Genomic DNA, 22,152 nt, shown 5'->3' with positions numbered 1-22,152 from the left:
TTAGATTACCCTTAGTCTTCCCTAATCAAATCAGCATAAGCCTCCCCTGTATAATTTGCTTGCATGGTTTAACCCTATTAACCCCTGGGTTGTGCCAAAAGATTATGCAGGTAATGACAAAACAAATGATCTTGCTGATGCAGTTTTCTGATTAGTCAAAGATTTCCTATGGCACTTACAAAATAACCCAGAGAAATCTTGGGTTGGTCTTTCAGCAACAGCACCTGATGCAGAATGATTCCATAATAAAAAAAGTTGGACATTCTCTATAAGAGATATGCATGATCAAGGTTTCACGTTGTAGCAGTAATTTGGAAAATACCATCATACAACTCTGGGCACGTATTCTTGTATGTCCTCAGGATCAAGGAGGAGGCAATTCTGCCCATTGATTCTATGCTGGTTCCCAGAGCAATCCATTCCCCTTCGTCAGAACTGGGCAAGAGAGAAAAGAAACCAGTTGTTTTCTGTTTTCTCTAATTTTCTCTTTTTTTTCCTTGGCCTGACCTGAGTGTTTCCAGCATTTTGTGTTTCTATTTCAGATTTCTGGCACAGTATTTTTGATATTCATTCCTGATCCCATTTCCCCATCACACATTTCACATGTCCATTTACTCCTTCTCGATTCTCCCCTCATCCACCTGCACCAGGGGTAACTTACAGTGACCAATTCACCTATGCTGCACTTATCACATCACTGCTATGGGGAAAGAGTTTGGCCGTTTGCATTTCACTGTCAGCATCACACCCAGTGGCAGGCTTGGAATGCCTTTATACCCAACCGGAGTCCAGGACTGGAGTCACAAGCAGGGGAACTGGTAAAGCTGATGGGCTGGCTTCTTTTTAGGAAGCAATGATCTGCAAGGGTCACTTTTCATCCCTATCACGGAACTCAGCTGGGAGTTCAATACTTGGGCTGGTGGGGTTTGAACTCGCAACCCCTGGGTTGTTAGTTCAGCACCAAGAGCACACAACCTAGTTGACACGCTTTGCTGTGAATGCCCATGGGGAGTCTTGACGTCCTCTCCACCATAGCCAATAGCTCTGGACGTGGAGCCACCATAGAGACCATCTCGTCCAAACATCACAGAAACAGACCCTTTGGCCTACCGCATCCATGTCAACCATCTATGTTAATCTCACTTTCCATCACTTGGCCGGTAGCTTCCTGTGACAATGACAGCAACTGTAACAGGAAAGGTTGGAAAGGTCTGAGTACTTTTCTCTGGAAAACATCAAGACTGACCTGAGTTAAGTCTTAGAAATAACGATAGGGTTTAACACAGTCGGTGAAAAGTAGATAGCGTGGGAGGGAAAATATAAGAGATAAGATAAGATATCTTTATTAGTCACGTACATGGAAACACACAGTGAAATACATCTTTTGCGCAGAGTGTTCTGAGGGCAGCCCGCAAGTGTCGCCACGCTTCCGGCGCCAACATAGCATGCCCACAACTCCGTAACCCATACGTCTTTGGAATGTGAGAGGAAACCAGAGGAAACCCACGCAGACACAGGGAGGACGTACAAACTCCTTACAGACAGTGGCCAGAATTGAACCCAGGTCGCTGGCACTGTAATAGCATTACACTAACCGCTGCACTGCCGTGCCCAGAAATAAATCATGTAGGCAATTCAGGTGAGGAGCTAGATAAAACAGAGCAGCCGAAATGACAGGCTTCCATGCATTATGGGGAAGGTGGACAGAAACAGACTTGTGTTAGGAAACCTAAAAGAATGTTATTGTAAAAATGTCCATTTTGCCAGGAAAAGTAAAGAAGCACGTTATTTAAGTGGTGAGGGATTGCAGAGCTGAGATGCAGAGCGATCTGGGTGTCCCAGTGCATGATTTGCAAAAGGATAATATGTAGGTGCAGCAAGTAATGAGAGAAGTTAGCAGAAAGTGCTTATTGCTCAGGGAACTGAATACAAAAGTAGAGAGGTTATGCTTCAGTTATATAGGGCATTGGTGAGACCACATCCAGAGTACTGTGTACAGTACAGGTCTCCTTATTTAAGGAAGGATGTTTTTAAGCAGTTCAGAGAAGGATTACTAGACTAATACCTGGAAAGGGTGGGTAGCGTTATGAGGAAAGGTGGCCCAGGCTAGGTTTGTGTCCACTAGAGTTCAGAAGAGTGAAGAGGACTTCACTGAAACATAGATGATGCTGAAAGATGTTCACAGAGTGGATGTGGAGAGGACATTTCCTCCCATGGGAGGATCTGGAACAAGGGGTCACTGATCAAAAATAAAGGGTCACCTCTCTCTGTTGGAGGGTCGAGCCTTTGAAACTCTCCCAAAAGGCAGTGGAAGCAGAGGTAGATTCTTGATAAGCAAGGGCGTGAATGGCTACCCTCGCAGGTGGGACTAGTCTCATTAAGTGGTGAGGCAGCTCACTTCTGATTGCTATGCTGGGACGCTCATGTACAAACACTGGCGAGGGCAAGGTTCGCTATTCTTTGTAACCCTTGCACTGAACTGGCCGAGACCCTCAGCCTCCAAAACGGCCGCCCGGTTGTCACGCACTTCCACCCTCATCACTCGGTCACAGGTCTCTGGGAATGGAAGGTCAGGTGCGCGATCACAAGAGGTGACTCTGTACCACAAGCACTGGCCAGTTTCGCTGTCTGCTTTCATAAAAGCGACCCACCCACCCCAGCCTTGGCTACCCTGGCCATTCAACAGAAACATGTTAAGTTCAGCAACAAATAGCCGCACACCCGGAAGCGGAGAGGGAACAGGGATTACCTGCAGGTAGAAATCAGTGGTAGGCGACGACCGTGACCTCTCGTGCACGTACTGCGGCTTCGCAGGCTGTTGGAAGCTCTGGTCCAGGATGTTGTCCGCAGAGTGGTACCTGCCAGAGCTCCTGGCCTCCGACGGCTTCCTCTGCTCCCTCCACGTGGCCTGGTATTCCGCGAACGTTCCCAGCCGCTGCGGCTCCGCCTCGCGCTCCCTGGTATCTGGGTCTCCGCCTGGCCCCGTCCTCTCCGGGACTTCGCTGGGGTGGGCCCTGGCACTTGCTTGTGACCAGCCACTGGCCTGGTGGGGCCCTGCCCGCAGACCATCCAGCCAGCCGTCCAGGCCTAGCGAAGCTGCTCGGCTGCGCCCTTCGGACTCCGGGTGCCGGTCCTCCATCTCGGGGCCGCTGGCCCGGCCTTTCCACTGGGCCACCTCGCCAGGGGCCAGCTGGGGGCTCGGCCTGGGGGCAGGTCTACTGTGGGCCGCCGAGGGTCGGGCAGCCTTAATGCCGCCCTCGAAGAACAGCCGCCTGTCAGCAAAGGAGGCTAGGGGAGCAGGACCCGGCTGGGGAGGCGGCATGCCCCCCTCGGGGGCTCCCACCTCATTCATCTTGCCGGGCTCAGAGTAGGACCGCAGCCTCTGCTCCTGTGTGAGCCGCTTCCTCCCTCCCACCCGGGCAGGCTGGTTGCCGGCTGCTCGCCCTATCGCTGGGGGGTTGCCTGGAAACTGGGGCTGAGGCCCGTCCCTGGGAGTCGGGCCGGGGCAGGGAGGTGGCGCAGGGGGGCGGAGGGGGGCAGCCGGGGGTCCCAGATCCCTCCTCTGGAAGGAGGTAGCCCTTAGGACACGGGCCTGGGCCTCCTTCAGGCCATCCGTGTAGGAGGAGGAGGGGGAATTGCCGCCGTCGGGCCAGGGGGCAGATTCGGCCACCGGCTCCCCGTCCCGGCAGCGGCCTATGGTTTCCTCCGCCTCCGGTGTCCCAGTCAAGGCCGCAGCGCTCCTGCTCTTCTGCAGCTGGGCCCGCTTCATCTGGATCTCGTTGCGCAGAGCGGTGGCGAAGCGGTCACTGCGCCGCAGCTGGCGGGCTGCCTGCCCCGGCTCGGCCTGCAGCTTATGGCTGTCCTGGGCCAGTGAGTGGAGGATGGGTGTCTGCTCGGGATAGATCGCTCCGGGGCCCGGCCAGCCGGGCTCCCCGGCCCGCGGGCCCGAGGCCCAGTTATCTATTCCACCACTTCCCCCCCTTTGGCCTACCCAGTCAGGCTTCTGCCCCGCTTCCTCTGGGGCGCCGGCCCTGCCCCTGCCCCCCTCGGGGAGGTGCCTGGGAGGCCTGGAGGCTGGAGCTGGGGGGTAGGCCGCTCCCTTCTGTCCATCCCAAGACTCTACCCTGAGCCGGGACTGTCCCACCGCAGCCGGTTGGTGGGGTGGCCTGGAGGTGAGGCAGAAGTACCTGCTCTGCCCGGGGCCGTCGGGGGCTGGCGAGTCCTCTGGACAGGTAGGGGGTGCTGGCGAGGCCCTGGTCAGGGCCTGGTCCTGTCGCCAGGTGACCTCCACCCCCCTCGGGGCCCTGTCGGCCCGCTGAGGGGTGAGCTCGTCACTGCGCTGGCGCCGGTGGAGGTGGTGGTGGGGAGGGAGGAGTGAGGCACCACCGTCCAGCGAGGCTGGGGAGGGGACGTCCGTCAGGCGGGGGGAGCAGGCCTGGTTCCTCCACCCACCGCCACCCTCCATCGCCTCCCGGTCTCCGCGGAGATGAGGCTTGCTGCGAGCCTGCCCGCCCCCCTCGTGGACTTTGGTGGCTGCGTAGCTATCGCTGCGGATGGGAGGGGGAGGGGGAGAGGGAGGGGAGGCCCTCTTGGGGCCGCGGCTGTCGGCAGGGACCCTCTTCTCCGGCACATGCCACACAGGCCCAAGGCTGGCACGGGGTGGCCTGAAGCTGGCCTGCTCGTCCGGACGGGGGCTGTGCCTCTCCACCGGGGACGGGTGGCACTGCCTCTCCTCCAGGCCGGTTTGGTCCGGGAGAGCCTGCCCCTGCCGGCTGCTCGCCTGCCAGCCCGCCTCCCAGTAACCCACCCGGCTCAGCACGTTCTCGGTGGAGGAGCCGTTGTCGCTGCGGGACGAGGAGAGCGAGTAGTCCGGCGTACTGCAGTTGGTGGAGAAGGAGCTGTAGGCCGAGTCCCTCCTGCTGGGCTGGGCGGCCTGCTCCACACTGGTGTTGGACTTGGCGGGGGAGAGGGAGAGGGCTGGCGGCTGGTCCAAGCTGTCCATGCTGCCCAGGGAGCTGAACTGGTGGGAGATGCGGTGCAGGTTGGGCTGGTCCCAGGGGTCCGAGAGGCTGTTTGATGAAGAACTGGGGGGGAGGGGGGAGGGGGGGTGGGGGGGTGGGGAAGAAAAGGGAGGAAGGTCAGTGAGGCAGAGCAGAATGATCCCAGACATGGGGGTGGGTGGAAGCGATCTCAGACATGGGGGGGGAGATGGTCCCAGACACTGGATGTTGGGGGGGGGGGGGGGGGGGTCAAACAGTACCAGATATGGGGACACAATTCCAGACACAGGGGCTTCTTGTAATCCCACCCAGCAGCTGCATCACCACCAGAACTCCTGTAGCCTTGTCTCGCGCCTGATCCTCTGCACACCACACCCCCCCACCCCCATAAATATACCTAAATCCACTGGTGCTCCCAACTCCCCCTCACTCTCCCCGACTTTCCCCACAGTGCTCCCTACTCCCACCTGCCCCCCTCCACACACTCACTCCCCTCACCCACCAGGCTGGCCCCTATACACTTACCCCATGCCCCTTTACCCTCCACTGGGCACCTGTACACATGCCCCAGACTGGTGCCCATACCCAGTGTGATGCCCAATGCACATAACCTAGCCCTCCACCCACACCCTAGAGCAGCATCTGAACACCCAGTGAGGCACCCGCACATCCACCTGTTTCTTTCCTCCCACAGGTGCTGCTCGACCCGCTGAGTTCCTCTAGCACATTGTTCCTCCAGCATTGGCACTCTTGAGTCACCAATCACCTGGGCCCCGATCAGACAACGTCCGCTGTCTGGCACCCAGTCCAGCTTCAAGCACCTACGACACTGCCCGTACCCCCGGTAACCCCACCTGGCATCTGCCTCTCAGGAACACGTTCTATTTACCCACATTCTGGGGCAAGTGCATCACCAGCAAGGACAGTATCTATTGCCCAGACTTCACAGACCTGGGCCACTTCAGAGTGCGTTAAAAAGTTAACCACATTGTTGGTACTGGCGTCACCAAAAGACCAGGGGTAAGGATGGTTGGGCCCTCTCTTGAAGGACATGACTGGATTGGGTGGGTTGTTACACATCTATTGTTTCATCATTACCCATAACCAGCTGCTTTTTATTTCATAAATTCCAGAATATTAACTGAATTCAAATTCCACAGGTGCCGTGGTGGGACTTGAACTCTGGTCTCTGGGTTATAGTCCTCTGTGCCACCAATGTACCATGTTACCCCCATCAGGAACCCTGTCAGGCCCACAACCTGTACTCCAGCATTCATATCCAATCCCCATGGCAAGTATATGTCCCCATCAGGTATTTGTACCCCGTCCAACGACCCAGGCAGGCACCCATATCCTAATCCAGCAGCGTAGCCCCATGAGACACCTCTATTGGGCACCAACACCCAAGTCTGATATCATCACAAGCACCTGTACCCCATCTGGGACCGCCTTCAGGCACCTGCAGGGCAACCCTGTCAGGCACCCAAACCTAGGCCAGTCCCTGGCATGTCAGGCACCTGTACCACCTCAAGGCATCGTCCAGTAGCTGCAGCTCCATCCAATGCTTATACCCCCATCAACCACCCCTACCCCATAATGATTCACCACCCTCAGACAGGATGAAGTAAATCCATTAGCATGAGTTACTCAATGAGCTTGGTGAGCTCAAGGCATCTATTCCTATTTAACTTTATTCCATTTCCTCTTCTCATTGGTCTGATCTAAACTGTGAGAGTTTTTCATTAAAACAGGACAGGCAACTCTCAAAGCTTCAAGGAGAATTTTACCTTGATTCTGTTGAAAAACAATATATTAGAGGATTTTGGACTTTTCAATATATAACAGTTTTTTTAAACACACTGGAAGGATGGCCGCAAAACCCCAAATTTGTTAAAATGTGACCAAAATCAGAAGGCATGCTGGGAAGGTTGACCTGGCTTGAGCAATCAGGTGAACTAGAGGTGCTTCAGACTGTTGATGAAGAGGTGCCCAATGGGGCAAGGATGCTGAGACTATGTATGGCCAAGAAGATAATAACAATGTTTTGAAATAAGGCAGCTTTCTGGATGGACCTGTAACGTTTGTACGTGAGCAGGCTGCTCTTCAACGGTTAGAAACCTAAAGTAGCAGTTATTTAGCATTAATTTCCAGGAGGCAAACTGGAGCAGATCAAAAACAACATCAGGGAAGAAATAACTCTCTTGTCCTCTCATGCAGGGAAAGGTTCTCAAGGCAATGTTGTAGGTAGTCTCTAATGGTGAAGTTGATGAATGTTCACGTCAATGAAGTTTATGATGTAGAATGGTTTCAGAGCCTTGCTTGGCTGTCACCACTCAAACCCAAAGGAGTAGAGAGTAAACAAGCATCTAAAGCAAAGCAAAGCCAACAGTCAGCCAAGGTACTGGAAAGTCATCAGTGGACCAAGATCTACATGACTTCCTGGATTGGAAGTTCCAGCTGTATTCAATGGAACATAAACAGTTGTACAGGCACCTGAAGACAAAGGTCCAACAGAAAGCCAAGGGCCTCAAGAACAGATAGTGGACGGAGAAAGTACAAAGATCTCGCCAACATCCATGACATGTGTGGGTTCTTCAGTGCTATAAAAGCCACCTATGGCCCAAGGCCCCACCAAAGCCAGAGCTGGGGATAGAGTGGCAGTCATCGCCTGTGGGGAGAAACATTAAGACCTTCTCAACCGCAAATTGGTCCTTGACATAAGCACCCTGAACTCTATCCCACAGCAGCCCAACTGGGCCAAGCTCGCTGCTATTACTGACCAATAAGAAGTTGAGAGGGCCATACCCCACCCTTAAAATAACAAGGCTTTGGGAGCAGAAGCCACTTAAGTCCTAAACCTCACCAGTGAAAAGATATAATCACAAATCCACAACTCACTGTCCGTATTTGGGAAGAGGAGGATAAACCAGAGATGCAATAATCGTGACCATCTTCAAGAAAGGAGACAAGTCCGACTGTGGTAATGGCAGAGAGGTCACCTTGCTGTCTGGCACAGGGAAAGCCATTGCCTGAGTCTTCCTCAACCATCTCGTGCTGGTGGCCATAGAGCTGCTGCCTAAATCACAGTGCAGAATCCGTCCATCTAGAACAGATCCTTCATGACCTTCATCATGCAACAAGCTCCAAGGAAAGTGGAGGGGCAGCAACAGCCACAATACTTGGCCTTCCTTCTCCTTAGTAAACCCTTTGACTTCATGAATTGGGAGAGACAGAAATTCTTCTCCTTACCTTTGCTCCACAATGGCAATGATAGCCTTGATACTAACCAACAGCCAATCTCAGTGAAGACTGGTGTCAAATAAGGCAGAGTCTTTGCCCCAAAACTCTTCTCAATCTTACGCCTCACGTCCAACAAATGTCCTTTCAGAATTAATGGGAAGTTCTTTAACCGACTGCATTTATGCTCCAGAGGCAAGGTCACCCGAACTCAAGAGCTGTGGTACATATTTGCGCACACTCAGAGACCGAGCTCCAAGACATCATCCACTCGTTCACTGAAGCTCATGAGAGCATGGACTTCACACTCAACATCAACAAGACAGACATCCTCCACCAACCAGCCCCCATGGTATCACACTGCCCTTGACAACAAAGGTTCATGGCAAAACCCTGGACAGTTTGAACCACTTCCCAGATCTCAGGAGTCACCTCCCTGGCAAAGGCAGTCATCGATGATAAAATTCACCACTGCCTTCAATGCACCAACACAGCCATTGGTAGATTGAGATAAATGGTACTTGAAGATCAAGACCTCAGATCTGGCACAAAACTCACAGCCCTCCGATGTGCTTCAGAAACCTGGACTACCTACAGCAAGCAACTCAAGGCATTGGAAAATACCACCAATACCGACTTTGCAAAATCCTCCAAATTCACTGGAAAGATAAGGGAATCAATGTCAACATCCTCTTCCAGGCCAACACTCCCAGCACTGAGGCCTGAGTCACTCTCTGTCATCTCCATTGGGCAGGCCAAGTTGTTTGCATGTGTGGCACCAGTCTCCAAGCTCTGTCCTGGGAGATTACTGGATAAACAGCAAAAAAGATTCAAGGACATGCTTCTGCTTCCTTGAAGTACAATATTCCCACTGACACTTGGGAACCTCTGGCCCATGACCACTTAAAGAAGAGGAGGAGATTTCAGGATTGGATTGTGAATCACAAGGACAAGCAATGAGAGCACACATACGCTCTATATTAGCGGAAGAGGGTGCTCACCACCTCACAAACTACTCTTACCCCCCTCATCAGCCACCTCCTGCCCCATCTGTAGAAGAGTCTATGATTCCCACATTGGCCTCATCAGCTACCTCAGAACCCACAAAATCAGGCAGGAAGTCATCCTCGACCTGAGGGAATGTCTAAGAAGATGGGAGCAAAGTAAGGCCAAGTGAAGGATTCTTGGAGCTAAAACAAAGAAAATATAAAACGTGGTACAGTACCATTATGGGCAAGTTCAGTGACTACTGTCAAGGCCTGTGATCTAATGATCTGGCCACACGAATTGCAATGGATCCAGGGCAGCCAGGGAATTAAAATTCAAGCTTTAGATAAATTGGAATAAAATGCTTGCACCAATAATAGTTATCAAAAAATCTACTGGTTCGTGGCAGAAAAAAACATATGGTCACTAATATCCTTCAGGTGAGGAAACTTGCCATCCTTACTTGGTTTAGCTTGTATGTGACTTCAGACCCACAGCATTGAGTTTGCCTCTTAACTGCCCTCTGAACTGGTCCAGCAAGCCACTCAGTTCAGGGAGCATTTCGGGATGGACAATAAATGCTACTTGTTCTCCGTCTCTCCTGCCTTTCAGTTCTACTGATCACCGCTTGAACAAAAAACTTCTCCCAAAGATCAACAGAAAAGCATTCCACCCAGAGTTTGCGAGCCTGAACCAAGAAAAGAAACAGGGCAGAGTATGGCACTCACGTGGTGTGGTACCTCGAGTGCCAGGAGGAACATACTCCGCTGGAAGATAGCTGCATTGTGGCCGGTTCCTGAGGACTGTCGGTGAACTTGGTTGAATGCCAAGAGTGGGGCCGACCAACTGGTTCATTCCGCCTAAAAGGAAACAAAAAAAGGCAAGAAAAATTGGACATGAAGCATAGAGAACTTAACCCTGTTGCTTTGATTAAAAGCTCTGTTGCTTTCATTAAAATCCTCTGCTATATACAAACCCAGCACTTCAATCTGTTAAAGACAAAAGCTGCCCATCAATACACAGCCAGCCACATTTCAAAGGATGACCTGTGTTCTATTTTAATGAGACTGATTTTTTTTGTTCTAATTGTGTTCTTTCTTGTAAATTAAGGATAAATTATACAAAATTTTTATGGTTTTCTTGTGAATGCTGCTTGTATTTGTGCCTGCGATGCTGCTGCAAGTAAGTTTTTCATTGCACTTTTGCATACATGACAATAAATTTGACTCTGACTTTAGATCAAACCTGCGGAAACTGGTGGCACCATTCACTGTAGGAAGCTTTTCCTACTATTTGTTATGCAGGATTTTGTCAACTTCATCTACACTCACTTTAATTCAGGATGCTACAAACTCTTTGAAGTGCTCAGCTCCACACTGGGACTCTGTAAATACAAAGGGAGGCCAGCTTACCTCGACAGTCCTGCCTGACTTGTTGCTTTACACACTTGTGATGTACGTCACATTAGCATAAAGAATCATTTTCACCTGACACGTCTAACACTAGCAATGATTGGTCACATACGAGGACTAAACTGACTGGGTGCTTTTGGTCAGAGAAGGATAATGAGAAATAGTTGCCCAATTCTGTACAGATGGCACCTTATAAAATGGGCAAAAATGGTTATGGTAAACAGGAAGTAGCCAGCATTCTCTTTCTCAGATTAGCCTTTTTATTTGTAACTCTCACCATCAAAGGCTAACTCAACTAACGGGCTTATGTTCCAGTGGCGATGAAGGCTCTCTGTGATGTTTTTCATTTGATTAAACGGCTATCAGGTTACTGGTCACTCTCTTAACATCTGCACTTAAAAGGACTCATGTTACGCTCAGAGAGTTGAATTTCAACAGTAATTGTAATGTTCGACATGCACGTGTCAAGATAAGTAGCTTGACATCAGGCAGGGGAGGCGGAGAAGTAGGTGCTGGACCGTTCTCCAGTCTCTTTGATCCTTTACATCTAATGAGCCCAGGTCTGGATGAATTGGGAAAAAGATCTCCCAGGAGATAAGGCTTTGAAAGACCATGGAACTCCATTCATGGCCTGTGCTCGTTTGACCTTTGGAGGGTTTCACTGGAGCCTGGATGTACCCCAAACACCTGCCCTCAGTGGGAACCTACAGTTCCCCCCTTGGGAAATCCCTTGCTTCACAACAGCACATCCACAGCAAGTTCTTGGATAGTTCATCTTATTCTGTAGCAAAATATAGCAACAGGAATAAACTACTAATCTCCTTGCACCAGTCACAGGATGGTAGGAACTGGGGCCAGCCATTCAGCCCCTCAAACTTGTATCTTCATCAATTAGACCATGGCTGATCTGTATCTTATCATCATTTACTTTGTTTGGTTCTGAACTTCTCAGTAACCTTGGCCAAACAATATTAAGGTTATGGATACTCAATCTCTCTCAATTCTATTGACCAATTATCATCCCAAACATCTTGATTTGATCCCTCCCAATGTGCTGTACTTTGGAGAATACAAGGCTTGACTAGGCAACCTATCCTCACTATTTAACCCTTTCACCCTGGTATCACTTTCATGGCCCTCCAGTTTACCACAGCAGGCTTTAATAAATGAAAGGGTGCTAATAGCCAAGTACAACTGAAAAGGTGTGATGTAGAAATTGTGACAAGAACTAGGTCCTATACTCAATGACTTCCCTTATTATTGGTAAAACAGCCCAGCTGGTCCTTGGGGTATTTGAAGGGTATGGATTGTCTTAAGGCAGGGCTTCTGGATCAAAACGAAATAAGGAGAGCAGAAGGATCCAAAGCAGATGGGATACTGAGTAGTCAGAGGCAGGATAGGATGAGTTTGTTTCCTTAAGCTAACAGGGACCTGATGGAGGTATAAAAAAATTACGTGGGGCAGAGATGGCAGGAAAGTTTTCTTCATAGCAGAGCTATCTAAAACTGAGGCCACAGGTTTAGGGTAAGGGGTAAGAGGCTTAGAGGGGATCTGAGGGACACCTTTATCGTCCAGGGTGTGGCTGAAATCTGGTATGCACTACCTAAGTGGGTGGTAGAAGCAAATATTCTCACAACATTTTAGTAGTATTTGGACGAGCACTTAAATCACTAAGGCATTGAAGGCTATGGACCAAGTGCTGGTAAGTGCGATTAATACAGTTGATGGTTGATGGTTGGCATGGATGTGGTGGGCCATAGGACCTGTTTCTGTGCTCGGTGACCTTATACAGAAAGTTCAAAAGGTGATTCATTGAGACGAGATCCAACAGGGATTTTAAATGGATCTCCCCACAGGGATCTTGAAGGGAGGAGCATCGATATAAAAGGAGAGATGGTTGTCAGTTCCGTAACCCACTGTGCTGGGAGACAGGGACAATTGTCTGGGGTACTGCTGGCTGGAAGGAGATGAATAGGAAATTCCTTAACAAAAAGGGGGGCCAAAGTATGTAAAATGACAGCAAGATTGTTTTGAAGTGGGAACTGCAGGTGGAAGGGCAATTTCCATGTTTCTAAAGATATGAGTTTTGGCAGACAGACTGACGAGCCTCTAACCAACCTCCAGCATCTTATGGAACTTTCACTCCAATGTCAGGCAGCTGGTAACAACTGTATCTCTCACCACTGCCTTACTAATGGCAATAAACAAAATTAATAAACCCCCTGCTTTGGCAGCAGCAAAAACCCTTTTATAGTGACTCTTATAAAGTGCTGCTTGATTTGCTGATTTGCTTCTATTTATAGTTTCACAGAGCAAACTCTTGTGGCCTTTTGTTTTTCTTTAGTGGGCATGGAGCTCCCCAGAGCAGAGATACCTCCCAAAAGCAGCATTTACATGCAAGTCGAGATTGGAGGGTCAGACTGCCAAGGTTTGCTTATTGTTGCTAACATTGCTTAGGACCCAGTGCAATATGTGCTGCGTGTCAGATGGTTTTGTCGTCATGAACTGGGAATCCCACAGGTCCAGAGTTCAAATCCCACACTTTAAAGTAAAAGGAAGTTTTATGTTCGTTGGGGGGACAAGTGACTTTACACCTGTGGTCCCCAAAGCACTCCACCACTGGGGGTTTCCTGCCTCTCTTCTATCCCTGTTGCAGACTAGTCGATAAAGGCCAATTATTATGCTTTATTATACAGTTGTACCATGCAACACCAGCATCAGAGAAGCTAACTAGAAGTACCTTGGACTCTTTGAGCAACTCTGGTTTGCCAACATATACAATGCCTGCAAGGTTGCTGATGTTAAAAGCACAACATCTAGTGGAGAAAGGAAAGATACCACCTCGGTATCTGGTCTGGCTTGGATGGTTGGTAACTATTGGGTTCAATGAAATTAATGACAGCAATACCACCTTGTCAATGTCACCTACATCATGAAATAAGGGTTTTAATAAAATGCAAACAGAAATGTATTCTAGTCCCTTTCCTATGTTGAGAAATTCTTCTCTTTACTGATAAGCACACGTTACCTTTAATTTTCCCTTAGTGGGCCATTCTCAGACATGCTGTACTACTGCACGAGCCCATAACAAAGGTTGTTTCACACTGATGATGTTAGGCAGGAACAACAGAAGACAATCAAGATCATTTACACCACAGACACTCACATGACAGCACCACAGATGAAAATGAAGGACTAACATCAAGGTAACCAAAGACGGTGGGATACCAGCCTGCTATTGGTCAGACAGTTGGTGAGGAGATACTTTGATGTTGGAAGGGGGCTTGCAGGATTAGGGAAGGGGAGGACTAATAGGTAGGCGTGCTGTTACCTCATGGAATTTCTCAAGATCTTCGTCAGAAAGCTCCTCGCCACATCAGCCTCAGAAGGAATTTTCTGTGCTACAATATCCACCATTTTGCCCTTCCTGAGTGAGCCAAACAATGAAAGGAAGAAATTCAGCCAAGTGGAGAGCTGGAGACAGGAGGTGTTGGAAAACGCACAAAGTCACACATTGAAGTCAAGGCGTTGGGCTGCTGTTCAATGAAAGGAAAACTGTTTTGGATTGAACTTGACCCTAATTGACTTAATACTTTTTCTGAATGTTGATTGGCAAAGGAATCATTCCAACCGACACGGCTACACACTTCAGACGTGCAGTAAGCACTTCTCATTCTGTGCAAAGGGAGGCGCCTCTAATGGCAAATATCTCACTGCTAGACTTAGAATAACAGATGTAGAATGGCCCTATTATCTCTGGCTACTTTCAAGAGCATTCCACCAAGTTAGCACCAGATCATTCTCAAACACCACCCACCACCCGTGGTGTGCTTTCATCCATCATAATTCTTCCAATTTTTGGATTCTGGTGCATTTTAAACAGGAGTGCCAGTGGAATAGGCCCTGGAAGGAATCAATTTTCACAAGGGAAACAAAATGACAGCCAATATCCATCCTCTGGGATATCATTCCCACCTGCCTTCAGTTCCTGAAAAATCCATCCAGGAAAAGTTGGCTGAAGTTTATTTTTTCCTGGAGTATTTAATTCTCTTCCAAATTGTCCTCCATGACTATCCTACTTAGTACGTTCAGGATTCAGTCCCCTTTTCTGAGACTTGAGCACAGAATCTCAGCTGTCAGTGCAGGCACTCTCGGAGGCACAATCCTCTAGGTTACATGTTAAACTGAGACGGCGGAACTCCTTAGGTGGATGGGGAAAAAAATCCCACGGCATACACTAGAGGGGAGCCTTCCTCGATGCCCTGACCAATATTCAATGTTCACTCAGGACAAACAACCAGTTATTACACTGCTGACTGCGGGATCATGTTATGCAAAACACATGCATTTCTCACAAGACAACAGTGTACAAGGAGAGTAATAGAGCATGTCCAGGGAATTGTTGACTTCACGTTGGTAATAGGAAAGTTGAACTTTATTGTCCATCCGCGCTGCACTTTCTCTGCAACTATAACACTATAGTTTGCATTGTTATTGCTTTTCCCTTTGTACTACCTTGATGTACTTGTGTCTTGAAATGATCTGTAGGGATGGCATGCAAAACGAAGCTTTTCACTATATCTTGGTACATGTGACAATAATAAACCAATTACCAATACAATGGAATCTCTGTAAAAGGAGGGAGCAGAAAACCATCTTGAAACTAAAGTTGTAATAATGAATATTCCACATGGATTACAAAAGGGAAAATCTTGCTTGATTAATCTCATGGAACTTGTTCATAATCACAGAATCATGGAATGTTTAGACCACATGAGTGAGGCCATTTGTCCCAACAAATCTGTGCCAGCTCCTGCCCCAACACTCCCCACAGCCCTGCACATTTCTTCCCTTCAGATACTTATTTAGCTCTCTTTCAAATGCTACAATTGATGCCTCCTCCATTACTGCCCCCCCCCCAACAATACATTTCAGATCATCACCACTCACTATGTAAGACTTGCTTCATGTCATTTTTGTTTCTTAGCAATCACCTTCACGCTATGTCCTACCATTGCTGATTCGCAGCCGAAGGGAACAGTTTCTCTCCATCTACTCTGTCTACACCCTTCATTGTTTTCATGATTTCATGATTTTAAATACCTCTATCAGATCCCTTCATGTTTAAGGAGAACCACCCCAGCCTTTTCAGTTCATCCCATAACTGAAGTCCCTCACCCCTGGAATCCAAAGACGTTATTCCAACTTCAGGCACGCATTAAGCACTTATCATTCAGTAAATCTCTTCCACACCCTCCTCAAAGCCTTCACACCTTTCCTAAAGTGTGGTGCCCAGAAGTGGACAGAGTACTCCAGTTGTGGTGAACCAATGATAAAGGTTCATCATGACTTCCTTGCTCTAGTACCCTCTTCCTCCGCTTAGAAAGCCTTGGATCCCATGTGCATTTCTAACTACTTTCTCAACCTGCCCTGGCACTTTCAACAACACCATACATCCCCAGATCTTTTAGGATTGTACCCTGTAATTTATATCATCTCTTCTCATTCTTCAGATCAAAATGCAACACTGTATTTTTTAGCATTAACTTTCATTTGCTACCTCTCTGCCCATTCTGCTAGTATGCCCATATCTCCCTGAAATCCGTTTGTATCCTCCTTCAGCTCAATAGGTTTTGTGTCATCTGCAAATTTGGAAGCTGAACCATTACCACAAGTCTGAATCATTAATATACATTAAGAAAAGCAGTGATCACAGTCTTGACACCTGGCGAACTCCACCGTACAGTTCCCTCTAGTTGGAGAAACATCCTCTCACTACCACTCTGTTTTCTATTACTTAGACAATTTACTTCCCATGATGCCTCAACACCTTTTATTTCATGGGCTTCAACCTTGTTGGCACCTCTATTACATTGCACTTCATCAAATGCCTTTTGGAAATATAACATATATCACATCAAACTTAACACATTTATTGTGACATAGGAGGCAGCATTTGGCCCATTGGGTTTGTGCTAGTTTCCGGCAGAGTCCCATTCCTCCTTCTTTTATTCCCTGTAGCCCTGTAACTTTTTCTGTCTCACATGCCTCAATAAGTTTTGATTCTTTTTTGCCATGAATTTACACCTGGGGTAGCTTACAGCAGACAATTAACTTACCTGCATATCTTTGAGATGTGGGAGGAAACTGAAGCATCCAAGGGAAACCCACATGGTCACATGGAGAATGTACAAGCTCCATAAAGACTGCATCTGAGGTCAAGTTTGGACCTGGGTCCCTCACACAGTTTTGCTAGATTGGATGCAGAGAGAGTCTCCGCATGGGGAAGAGCAGAGCAGAGGGCACCACTACAATGTAATCACCAAGATACCTACTGGGGAATTAAGGAGAAACTTCTTTACCAAAGAGTGGTGAGGATGTGGAACTGGCTCTCACAGGAAGTGGTTGAAGTGATTGGCAGAGATGCAGTTAAGGGATGACTGGACAAGCACATACGAGGGAGGGGAATAAGGGGCAGTGCTGATAAATTTGAATGATAAAAGACAGAGGAAGCTTGAGTGGAGTACAAAGGCCAGCATGGATTGGTTGGGCTGAATGGCCTGTTTCTCTGCTATACATTCGATATAATAACTGGCCAATACCTTGGGGATCAGGAGTTCAATACATCAGTGCTCTTGTCCTGTTCTCTGTTGGGGTCCAGTTAGGCAGACTCAGTCATCGCCTAGAACTAAGACCACGTGGGCACGCCAGGGTCAGTCGTATCACTGCTCGGAAAACAGATGTTTCAGCTAGCAAGCACAAGCGCAGAAGGTTTTTAGTCACATTGGATGTGCTCAGTGAATGATGTCAACATGAGACAGCACAAACCCTGCCTCTCCTCAGGCAAGTGTGCAGACTGACATGGGTCTATATCCTTCTTTCTGCTGCATCCCAGGTGTAATACCCTCACCTTGCCTGGTTCCTTACCCCTCTCTTCCATGGATCTTGCCTTCCATGAAACCCAAGCATTGCAACCTGTTTAAAACATCCGAGGCTTGGGTATTGTTTTGCAAGCAAATCATTTGACTGGCTCAGTTTGGTTATGAAAATACACATGAATGTATGCGTTAGGAGCAGGAGTAGGCTATACAGTCCCTCAACCTGCCCCACCATTGAATAAGATCATGGCTGATCTGACTGTAATGTCAACCCCTCAATTCCTCTCTAACCGCCCAGTAATTTGTACCCCACTGCTGATCAGAAATCTCTCTACCTCTGCCTTAAAAGGCTCTGCTTCCACTGTGCTTTGAGGAAGAGAGTTCCAAAGACTCAACCCTCAGCAAAAACATTTCACCTCATTCTCGTCTTAAGAACTTAAGTAACAGCAGGGGCAGGCCATTCGGCCCTTTGAACCTAGTCTGCCATTCCTCAAGATCAAGACTGACCTTTTACCTCATCATCATTTCCTGCATTTTCTCCACAGCTCTCAATTCCCTTAATATCCAGAAATCTATCAGTCTCTGTTTTGAATCAACTCAATGCCATCCACAGTAGAAAATTCCAAAGATTCACCATCCTCTGAGTGAAGAAATTTCTCTTCATTTCAATGTTAAGTAGTCTATCTCTTATTCCGAGACTGTGCCCCCATTTCCAGACTCCTCAGTCAGGGAAACATCCTCCCTGCATTCAGCCTGTCAAACTCTGTCAGAATTTTGCAGGTTTCAATTATATCTCTTGTTTTCTAACATCTAGAAAATGTAGTCCCAGTCTACTAAATCTCTCCTTATATAGCAAACCTGCCGTCCTTGGAACCAGCCTAGTGAATCAAATGCAAGCAGATTCATTTTTAGGTAAGGACACCAAATCTGCACACAATACTCCAGATGTGCTCTCACATAATTGCAGTAAGGCATCTTTACTCCTGTACTCAAATCCTCCATAAACCTTCCTCATCTCTTGCTACACCCACATGTTGGCTTTCAGCGCACTTCAGTCCCTTGAGAGATTGGGAATGTTGACGTTCACTTAAAAAGTACTTTGCTTTCCTATTTTGTGTACTAAAGTAGCTAACTTCCCATTTTCCCTCATTATCTTGCTACCATTTTCTCACCAATTCACTCAGCTTGCTATGTTCCCTTGAAGCCTCTTTAAATCCTCCTCCCCAATTACAATCTAACTCAGTTTTGTATCAACAGAAATGGAAATATGACATTTGGTTGGGGCACAGACAATGATCTCGGTGCAGACTGCCAACCTGAGAAAGATCTGTTCAGTACCCACTTTTTGCTTTCTGTCTGATAACCGACTGTCAATCCACGTCAGTATACCAGTCCCAACTCCATGTGTTCTAATCTTGTTGACCAAGATCCTGCGTATGTTTTTAATAGTCTTCCAAAAATCCAAATGCACTTTGCTCACCAGTTTCTCATTACCTATACTGTTAGTCACATCCTCAAAGAACTCCAGTAGATTAGGCAAACATGACATCTCATTCATGCTTTGTTCTATGTTCTATTAGACCACATGCAGGCAAACATGCAGTTTAAATTGGCATCAGGGTTGGCACAGACATCATCATGGGCCAAAGGGCCTGTTCCTGTGCTCTACTGTTCTGTTCTGAGTCTGCTCAATATTATTATTCCTTCCAAGGTGTTTATTACATCCGTAAATGGGCAAACCATTATTGTTAAACAGTGACCCCTAGTTCTAGATTCTCCCACAAGAGGAAACATCCTCTCCCCATCTAACCTATCAAGGCTTAGAGTCATACAGCACGGAAACAGGCCCTTCTGCCCAACTGGTCCACTCCAACCATGGTGCCCATCTAAGCTAGTCCCATTTGCCTGCGTTTGGCCCATATCCCTCTAAACCTTTCATATCCATGTACCTGTCCACGTACCTTTCAAATGTTGCTATTGTACCTGCCTCAAGCACTTCCTCTGGCAGCTTAATCCACATAATGACCACTCTCTGGGTGAAAACGTTGCCCCTCAAGTTCCTATTAAATCTCTCCCCTCTCACCTTAAACCTATGCCCTCTAGTTCTCAACTTCCCAACCCTGGGAAAAAGACTGTGTGCATTCACCTCTACAAGATTCTCCTACACTCATTACATCTTAAATGTTTCAGTCAAGTCAATGCTCAGTCTTCTAAACTCTTTGGGTTAACTACAAATTGGCTAAGCTGCTTGGCTTCAAGTAGGCTGATGCCTAGAGAGGGGGGGGTTGGGGGAGGGGTTAGAAGAGAGAACCAGACCATGGTCAATAGATCACGACAGAACAGGCTCGCCTGGAGGATCAACTGGTTAGGCCCATAAAGCTTTAAAATTCCATCCAACCAATTGAAGATTCAAATGCAACATTCACTGGCCAAAGTTAGTCCTTGTTGGCCTCACCTACCTGTCTGGAAGAATGTGACCTGGCACTGCAACTATTTCCAACCTTCCAAGACCATCAGCTCACAGGACTGAACCTTAGTTGTATCTCAGAGCTGGGGATGGGATGCTCACTTCCTACTGCAGATATACTGGAGACTGCTGCTGCCTTAAGGAGGTGCAGCTCTGCAGAAGGAACTTTGCAAGTCCCTCAGTGTTTTACAGACACCAAGAGGAAGCACAGACTGAGAGCTGGCCCCTTGAGAGGGACTTCAATGACACAGGACCATAACAGGCCCATTGGGCTTCTATAGCCTCTTCCATCACTTCATTCTGTCAAGCTAGTCTGCAACTTAATTCCTATTAACTACCTTTGCTCAAAAACCCTTGATGCTCTCAACCAATTCAAATCTCTGGCAATAGGAAGGGAAGCCTCTTTACCCACCAGGGTCCCATTTGATCTCACAGACAAAGCTCCCGTCCTGCCTCACTGGAGATGTGTGAGCTATGGTTCAATCCTAGCACCTGACCAAACCACTGAGCAACAGGCTCTACTAAATGCAGAGGAATTTCATTCAGAACTGGTGCTCCAGCCTGTAACATACTCCATGTGGGATTGAACATGTGAGTAGTGGGTTCTTCAACAACTTCTCGCACGTCCCGCTGAGCCAGAGGGTGGTGGGCACAGAGACTGGGGAAACAAAATGGCTTCATGAGGAGGATTCTCACCTCGACACCACATGTCGACAGAAGGTGGAGAGAGTTGCAGGCAGGGCGATCAGAGAGCACAGCCAGCCTCAATTATTTCCACAGGAGAAGGAAAGGGAAGAGGCAAAACAGCCAACCGAAGTAAGAATTCTGGAAAACCACGAGGGTACGTGTGAGGTGCTCATGAGAAAGCCTGGGCAAGGAGTGGGCTTGGGCCTCCTGGGTATTTTTTAAACAAAGATATCCCCCACAAACAGCAGCAATCAGATAATCTGCTCTTCACTTGGTTGAGGAATAACTATTGACCAAGGCACCAGAAAAACCTGCCCTACTCTCATATGAAAGTCCATGAGATCTTGTAGGGAAGACGGGCCTCAATGCAGGGTCTTCTCCAACAGGACAGTATCCTCTCAGACTGTTGGCCTCAAATACCTCCTCAAGATTCCAGCATGGGACAAACACACAACCTTCTGATTTGGTGACCACAGCTGAGCTACAACCATACAAAGTCAAGAATGAACTCAAAACTGGAGACACAGGAGACTGCAGATACTGGAATCTGGAGTAATGAACAACCTGCTGGAGGAACTCAGCAGGTTGAGCAGCATCTGTGGGGGTGGGGTGGGGGTAGGGGAAAGAATTGAAGTCTTGATGCAGGGTTTTGACCCAAAATGTTTATAATTCCTTCCCTCCTTCAGACGCTGCTCGACCCACTGAGTTCCTTCAGCAGATTGTTCGTTGCTGTGAACTCAAAGCTGTCGATTGAGGCTGCTTCAGCAAAAGGCAGTCGTCAAAGTGCCACAGATGCAATAATAAGCCTTCCCAAGGTGCTGCTTCCGGTGCAAAACACCATATAAACCAATCAGCAGGACCTCCAAATTTTTAGAGCAGCTGGATTAATAACAGGGAGCATGGAGGAGAGCTGCATCTGTCGTTCAGGCACTCTCTAAGGGGCAAGCAGACAGCAGGGTGAAAAATGGGGCAGGGAATCAAATCCAGGGCAACAAACAATCTGCTGGAAGAACTCAGCAGGTCGAGCAGCATCTGTGGAATAAAAGGAATCGTCGACATTTCGTGTTAAAACCCTGCATCAGGTTCTGACTCGAAACATTGGCAATTCCTTTCCCCTCCACAGATGCTGCTTGACTGAGTTCCTCCAGCAGATTGCTTGCTGCTCCAGATTCCAGCATCTGCAGTCTCTTATGTCGCTAATCAAATCCAGGGATTGTCTCAGATAACCCCTTTGTACAGACAATTCCAGTTCTCTTAAAGTGCCGGGCTTTGCCCAAGGCTGATCCTGATAAGGACCAAAGTCAGCCACACAGGAGATTCATTTCTGCTTGGAAATCATTCTACAAACACCGTCATCACGGTATTTAATACTCTTATCCCACTCTTGAAATCTGGCTCTGGATGTACTGTGCGGCCTGCTGGGTTTGGTTTGTACAACATGCAGTACTTCCTTGCAGGCAGTTCATCGGGATCAAGTAGGATTT

General features: G+C 48.1%; 1 protein-coding gene across 7 annotated transcripts in view; it reads right to left on the bottom strand.

Moving 5' to 3' along the window:
- Positions 1-22,152, bottom strand: part of LOC127569144 (protein Shroom2-like) — a 180,621-nt gene that overhangs the window by 41,231 nt on the left and 117,238 nt on the right. For 4 of the 7 annotated variants that reach the window (XM_052013522.1, XM_052013521.1, XM_052013525.1 and 1 more), the window contains 2 exons: positions 9,953-10,084; positions 2,750-5,084 (listed from right to left, as the gene is read on the bottom strand). In XM_052013522.1, the coding sequence (XP_051869482.1) occupies positions 2,750-5,084; positions 9,953-10,084 (2,467 nt within the window). Of the gene's footprint in view, positions 1-2,749; positions 5,085-9,952; positions 10,085-13,967; positions 14,064-22,152 lie in introns of all 7 variants that reach the window. The other 3 variants (XM_052013527.1, XM_052013524.1, XM_052013523.1) reach the window with 2 other exon arrangements.

This window comes from Pristis pectinata, chromosome 4 (genome assembly GCF_009764475.1).
Source record: "Pristis pectinata isolate sPriPec2 chromosome 4, sPriPec2.1.pri, whole genome shotgun sequence".
NCBI lineage: Eukaryota > Metazoa > Chordata > Chondrichthyes > Rhinopristiformes > Pristidae > Pristis > Pristis pectinata.
The sequence above is the reverse complement of the archived record's forward strand: the minus strand, read 5'-3'. Positions and strand labels throughout refer to the sequence as shown.